Consider the following 7,348-nt stretch of genomic DNA (forward strand, 5'->3'; position numbering starts at 1 on the left):
TCAATCCACTGTGAGCTACAAACTGCATATGCTCATCGAAAACCACAAACTGCTGAAAAGGAATCTTAACAAAAGTCACAGTATGCTTAAAAACTAAATGCTGGGAAAGTTAACATGTAATGAGAACTATTTGCACTTTGTCAGCTTTGGTTAAATCCAAAAAAGTGGTATCGAACTTGCTGGACAGTAAAACCACCAACAAGACTGAAGGGATAATTCACCTGAAAATGAACATGTTGTTTCTGTATGCATGTCTTTATTCTGTTGAACATATAAGATAGTTTGAAGAATGTTGGTAACCAAACAGTTGCTGGTAGCCATTGACTTTCATAGGTTACCAGCAACAGTTTGGTTATCAACATGAAGGGGAGTAAATGATGACAAAATATTCATTTTTTTGGGTGAACTGTCCCATGCCTTATGGCAGTCAGAGCTGTGGGTTGATTAAGTGCCTTCTTACATCTGTGCATATTGTTTCACTGCACCACTGAATGTGACTTTGTACATTGTAATGGGCAAAAGTGGAACATTTGTTTGAAAAACCATAGCACCTACACACACACAGTCCTTTATTCTTCAGGATGGTCCCTAATGTGAAATGACATGTTAAAATGAAACTTCAGTCTGCTATCACTTTTGTTTCACAGAGCCAAAATGGCTTCCAGTGCACATCCACTTCATGATGGCTATTTCCTCAGTGGCTCATGTCTGAGTCAAGAGTACTACAGAAATGACCATTAAAGTCTTTTTTCCCCCTTAAACCACATTTTAGTGGCTTTTTAAGTGGTGTTGTAGCGAGCAGAAACCTTAGAGTAGTTGTAGTAGCTCATTTTGGCGAGTTTCGCCAAATCTTGTGCGTTGTTGCTGGCTAGATTCTCCCTCTCACTGTAATCAAAGCTCTCTTCCTCGTATTCTTCCTGACCCTCCGCATCAGGCAGGACATCTGAGGAAGGAAAATGGAGACACACAAATATAAGCCTCGTTAATAGCATAATTACCTTTAACAGTTTTTGGTTTTTAAATATAGAAGCTACGTGAATTCAGGGGTTTATAATTTATACCATTAATTTATCATTTTGTAAAATGAAATCATTGACAAAAATCTTTGAATCAGTCAAACGTATTTCACAAGTCTTATGTACATGTTATGGTATGTTTCTTTACACACACACAAGACACACTGTGTACACCAAAAGCAAATTTAATTTGCATGAGTAGATTGCATACAAAGTTAATGTAAAGACGCAAATAGATGAGAATTCAGGCTGGGTGATGCGTTTGCCGCAAACATGCCTCAACTTTCCTCAACTGTGTTTTCCACGCAAATTGAAAAATGTAAACTCGAGTGGAAAATATGCATGATGCATTGTCATGTAAGCTAATCAGTGAAGAGCTTATTGACATGTCTGGTTTTATCAGAAAATTATTATTATAAAAAATATTTTTTGGTATGATTGACACAAAAAACATCCCATGAGTAATCTAGAGTAATGTGACGCAAATATTCGCTTCGCTTTTGGTGTGCACCGTCAGACTTGCTGACTTTTAATAGCATCAGATTGTACTTCTGCCTTATAAGGCCACAGAGAGGCGTAGTCAAACAGTTCTATAAACCTCTAGGCTAAACCGGTCTTGTCGTTTCTAATTTTCTATAATATTGAGAACAGCAAGAGTCAGAAGTAAGTGTAATCTGAGGTCAAATTTGCATTTTGTTACCTTGTCCTTCAGTTGAGGTGTCCAGGATTCCATGTTTTACCTTCATGTGTCGACTCAAGTTGCCCTTCAAATTGAACTTGCTGGTGCAGTAAGGACACTTGAAGGGTTTGCTACCGGCATGAAGGTGCATGTGACCCAGCAGGTTGTACATTCTGTTGAAGGACTTCCCGCACACCTACAGAAACCAATTTAGGAACTGTTAGAGGTCTATGATGCACAGCTATATCAGACAGAAAAATACAGACTGTCTGGAGGACTCCAGCAGGGTTATATTGGCATGGAAGATTTCTTCATACCCACCTTGCACTTAAAAGGTTTCACAGGCAAGTGGACAATCATGTGTGTTTTAAGCGTCTGCTTCTGAACAAAGGTCTTGAAGCAGACGTGGCACTGGAAAGGGCGCACACTAGTGTGAATCAGCATATGTCGCTTCAGGTTGGCAGAGAGCGTGAACTCGCGAGAACACACATCGCATTTGTATTCCTTCATACCCTGTGAGAGAAAGACAACAGCAATATATTTAGAGATGAGTCCAATGTGACGATCACTAAAAGTAACTTTTGTAATTAGCGGTAGATTTTTTTTTTTTATTCGTTTTCGAGAGCGGGTGGAAAAATGATTTATCACTGGCATCGGCTGAATGAGAAAAAGTGGTTCGTTGTCATAAGCACAGCTGAATCCATCAGTAGGGTGCCTGTCTTGCTTGCTCACTAGAATCCATAATGCAGAGCAACTCACACACTTTTTTCACTGTTGTTATCGCAATGCTGCAGGGTAAAAAGATTTGTGTATGCAGCACAGTACAAGCTCTGATGTTCCAACAAGCTAAAACATTAACAAATGAAGAGGGTTAAACATTCTCCCTCATTAACAATTTGACTATTCAATGAACACTTCCATTGTATCCAGGGAATACTGCCATCCTAACACACAAGGAAAAACTCTTTCCATTTAAGAATGTGCTAAGAAGAACTACAATGAATCTACACTACAATGCCATAAGTGAGTTGGCTACCCCTTGTGTTTGGACACTTAATTTCAGTAAGGATAGTTCTAGAATTATGTGCCAACTGCCATCTTGCACAGGTGAAAAAATAAACTGTGAGGGCAATGGGGGCAATACACATCTAGTAGAAAGCTTTCCCAGGAGAGCTAGGGAGTATCAGCTCCGAACTATATAGGACATCCCGATGAAACGTACAGGTATCCACTAACTGTAGTGTACCCAACAAACGGTGTTCTCATTTAGGAGTGACATTCATTATCTCTAATAGCAATAAATCTAACAACAGAGCTCAAACTAGACAGCTGCTGATGTAAATGCTGAAGAAATGACTAACTGCCGATGTGTTTTTTGCTTCGAACCCTGCTGACCTGTGACACATTCTGTTTACTGACACTGCAGTCATGACGAGATGAATCATACTCATGGAGAGTGAGAAATGAAAGGAGGAAGTATCAGCTTGTGAGACCCACTTCACTGCACAAAGCACACACAAAACAAAACAACTCCATACTAGTGCAAGGGACAGGGAAACGGGATAAGTTAATGGCAGGGTAGGAGGCGGATTGGATGTCTGGAAGGGACTGACAGAGATGGCTCTATTTACATAGAAACTTGTTGTGGCAAAACCCGAGACACAACTGAAGATGACACATTAACCAGCAGCTTTATGAGAACATGAAGTGGTGGGAAAATGTATGTGGGGTTTGAATCTCAAAGTCACTGGGGAGTAACTTCTAATAAGATGGTTGCAGGAAGATTATGAAAACTAATGAGGTTTAAGTACCTTGTGTTCGATGGCCTGCTGTGTCAGTACCTTGTGTGTAAGCATGTGCTGCTTCAGGTGGTGGATCTGCACGAACTCCATGCCGCACTCGGAGCAGACATAGGGCCGCACGTTCTGGTGCTTCATCAGATGGTTCTGGAGCTGGCTACGGTAGGCGAAGGATTTATGACATTCAGTGCACTGAAAGGTTGTCGGGCCCTGGTGGCTGACCTGGTGCCGCTTGAGGTGGGCGTGAGTGGGGAACTCCATGCCGCACTGCGTGCAAACATGACAGTGGCCGCTCTCGTGCTTGGTCTCATGAGTACGTAGCTCACTAGGGTAGGCAAATCCTCGACCGCAGAAGCGGCAGCTGTAAGGCTTGACGTCGCTATGCTGCAACATGTGCCGTTTAAGGTGACTAGTCTGGGTAAAGGCTTTCTTGCAGACTGTGCACTTGTGTGGCCGCGTCCCCTGGTGCGTTAGCAGATGCGTCTGAAGATGGCTGGGCTGCTTGAAGAGCTTTCCACAATGCAGACACTCATGTGGTTTGATGCCATTGTGACCAAGGATGTGCGTAACCAAGTTGTACTTCGAAGTGTAGGATTTCTCGCACATGCGACACTTCCAGCGTTTCAGGCCTTCTCCCACATCCACACAGTAGGATTCGTCAATTTGCACGTTAATATCTAGCCGGTCAATCTGCATCCGTCTACCCAAGGAGTTCTCACCCTCCGTCCACATCATGGTCTGGCTGCCCTCCTCATAGTCTCCTGGAAGGCCCATCTCAGCAGCCTCATATGCGGTAACACTGGATTCATAATAGCGCCTTATTGCTGGGCTCACATCCTCCTCTGTTGTTTTCAGGTTCAGTGCGCTCTCCTCCACTTCCTCCTCCTCTTCTTGTGCCTCCTCCTTTCCCCGTCCTCCCTCAGAGGACTCCACCAACACTTTTCCACGGCCCACAGGGCTTTGGTGGGCTTGTGTCTGAGTGTCAGAGTCAACCTGCTGGATGGCTGGTTCCCTTGAGGGCTCAGGGTAGCCTTTGTTACACTGCTCTTCTTTCATTGGCACTCTCCGAGGTGCTAGGTCCAACACTTCTGGCTCATTGTCAGGTTGCTGGGGATTCGAGAGATAACATGGGTTGAAGAAGTCAGGCCTCTCTCCTTTCACCTGATTCGGTGTGTCCGGAGACCTCTCCGTGGATTCCTCTGGTGTTCCTTCACTCAAGGGCCTCTTGGTCCTCCCACGGGGTCCTGGACGCCTGCGTTCTGCCCCGTAGATCTTCTCTGGCCTCCTGTTCTCCCCGTGAGGCTCAGATAGATAGTCTCCATTAGCTCCAATTAGCTGATCTGCATATTCATACTCCATGGACTCTGCAGGAGGAGCGGGGCCTTCACGTCCCTCTCCCATGTAGAAACCGTTTGGGGCAATTGTCGCTCCGAAGATTTCGTTCTGTGATATGAGTCCAAGCACAGCAGCCTGGGCCAGGGACAGGACCACCACCGGTTCAGTCTGAGTGCCGACGTCCACGGCATGCTCCATCACTTTAGAATAGCAGCGAACCAGAGGAACTTCCTGCTCTTCCTGTCAATGGACAAAACAACAGGTCTTACCAATACTTCATAAAATCAGAATCAGTGTAGAATAAATCTGCCATTGCAAGGGTCAATACAATACAGTTGTAGCAAAAAAAAAAGTCTGGCTAAGGCTGTCATGGCAACAGTGTCACTACAATAGCAATGAAGTCAGTTCAGTAGCGTCACATCTACATGAGGTTCAGAACCACCAAGTAGACTGATGCGGACGGCAAATTAGAGCTGTTTAAATAGGGTTTGTGGATTTGCTTTTGAAATTAGAAAATGACAATGAAATGAAAATCATTCCTTTAACTGATCTTTTAGTTAAACGGTAAAAAAATGCTAATTTTCACAGCAGTAAGCAAGAGATATAGTCTGACAACGCCTTGCCTCTGTGTCCACCAAAGATTGCTTTAGATAGAAGAGATAAGACAGATCTGTTCGAGCGCCATGCTTCCTTCCTTCACAGTCTTTAAACGAACATGAAGCACAATGAGTGTCTGGGTCCGAGTGGGAACTCTACATCCGTGGACTATCCACAGCATTTCCTGTGAGGTAAAGCGCTGCCACTGCTGACTATGAAAAGGTTGGACAGTGAAGTTTAAGCAGTACCAGCTAGTCTAGTCAATTTGTGGACTTCACACATTGGCTGAAGCCAACATAATCCAGTTAGATACAGCACCTATGAGAAAATGTGTTCTTTGAGGCTGATGATTATGTTACTTACATATGGATTAATTAAGGGGAAGTTGGTCGAACATTTAGCTCAAGTCACTTTACCACACATCGGAGTGCTCAAATCACTGTCCTGAACGCACAAGTAAATGTGTGTGTTCTCAGAAAGTCATTTACACACATTATCACCTCTAACGAGCTGGTACCTTGATTTGTTCTTGAAAAAAAAAAAGAAACCTACACAATACGGATTTAAGATTAAGAAAAACAATCATACACAAGGGAAAGAGGAAGGGAGCGACTGACAACAGTAAAACAGAGGAAGAGAGAGACAAGCAGAGACAGGGGAAAGAAAAGAAGAAATGGGTGGAGGGAGAGAGAGAGGGAGCGAGAAATGGGAAGGGAAACCTGGATGCCCTGATAACTATGTCATTTATAATTACTGCTTATAAAGCAGTCGGACAGAGGGAGGGAGAAACAGACAGAAAAAAAGAGTGAGTGAGTGAGTGAGTGAGAGGAAAAAGGTTGATTGAGGAAGCAAGTGAAAGGAGGAAGAGAGTGGAAGGGGAGGGAAGGGGGGAACTGGGGGATGAGAGACTGACTGACTGACTGACTGACTGAGGGAGGGGAGTGAGGAAAGAGAGATAAAAAGAGATAAAGAAAGAGTGAGAGGAAAAGAAGAGGGGGAGGGAGGGGCGGCGGGGGATGAGAGACCGAAAGAAACTGAGTGAGAGAGAGTACAACAGAGAGATAAAGAGAGAGGGAGGGGTTGTGGGGAGTGAAAGACTGAAACTAAGAAGAAGGAGACAGAAACAGAGAAAAAATAAGAGGGTGAGAAATGAGAAAGAAGGAGGGAGGAAATAGGAAAGAGAAGGAGTGTTAAGACAGAAAGACAAATGAAAGAGCCAGTCGGGCAAGATAGCAGCCGTGCCTGTATGAGAAGAGCTGAAGTGAATATAAAAATAGATTAAAAACAAAATAATAAAAAAGCATACACACACACACAAACCCTAGGTAGTGTAAAGACAGCACAGAATGAACCTGTGTGTGTGAGAGTCTGAGAGATAGAAAACAGGAGAAACACACTGCACTGGAGGCAGAGAGACAACATGAGGCTAGACTGAAAAAGAGAGAAATGTTAAAGTATAAATTTCACTGTTGCGGTATTCTGTGTGTGAGAAAAAAAAGTTATTTCATTTCCCCAATTTAAAAGTTGCAAACTTTCACAAAGCAATTAACCAACAGTTCAAAGTCAATATATCAAGACAAGCCGCTTCATACAGCATGTATGTTTGGGTTGAGCACTCACCACATTACTCCTGGTGTGATGTTTGAGGTGTTTCAGGGACCTCATCCTTCAAGACAAGTGAGAAGAGCAAAAAACACCAGCTCCTATTTATAGCTGCGAGACGCAAAGGGGGCGGAGCTTGGGCTCATCCTCCTCCTACTGTTGCTGTTATCAGAACTGAGTGTGCCTGCCTCTCTCTCACACACATACACACACAAACCTATTTCTTCCATTCTCTTTCTTTCTTTCCGTCTCTCTGCCCTCCCTTCCTCACACTCCCCCATCTCTTTCTCCTTTCTTTCTTTCTCTTTCGCTCTCTCTCT

General features: G+C 43.7%; 1 protein-coding gene across 2 annotated transcripts; it reads right to left on the minus strand.

Annotated features, from left to right (window-relative positions):
- Positions 1 to 558: 558 nt before the first annotated feature.
- Positions 559 to 7,269, minus strand: znf710a (zinc finger protein 710a). Of its 2 annotated transcripts, none has more exons than XM_026257197.1 (5): positions 7,047 to 7,269; positions 3,537 to 5,069; positions 2,017 to 2,208; positions 1,717 to 1,891; positions 559 to 943 (listed from the first exon to the last, which is right to left on the minus strand). In XM_026257197.1, exons 1-5 carry the CDS (start codon positions 7,089 to 7,091, stop codon positions 780 to 782), a joined length of 2,109 nt encoding a protein of 702 aa, XP_026112982.1. In that variant the 5' UTR covers positions 7,092 to 7,269; the 3' UTR covers positions 559 to 779. The 2 variants fall into 2 exon arrangements, with proteins under 2 accessions (XP_026112982.1, XP_026112981.1); XM_026257196.1 differs by having other exon boundaries at positions 3,507 to 5,069.
- Between the last annotated feature and the right edge of the window lie 79 nt (positions 7,270 to 7,348).

The sequence above is a fragment of the Carassius auratus genome, unplaced genomic scaffold, assembly GCF_003368295.1.
Source record: "Carassius auratus strain Wakin unplaced genomic scaffold, ASM336829v1 scaf_tig00214259, whole genome shotgun sequence".
Lineage (NCBI taxonomy): Eukaryota > Metazoa > Chordata > Actinopteri > Cypriniformes > Cyprinidae > Carassius > Carassius auratus.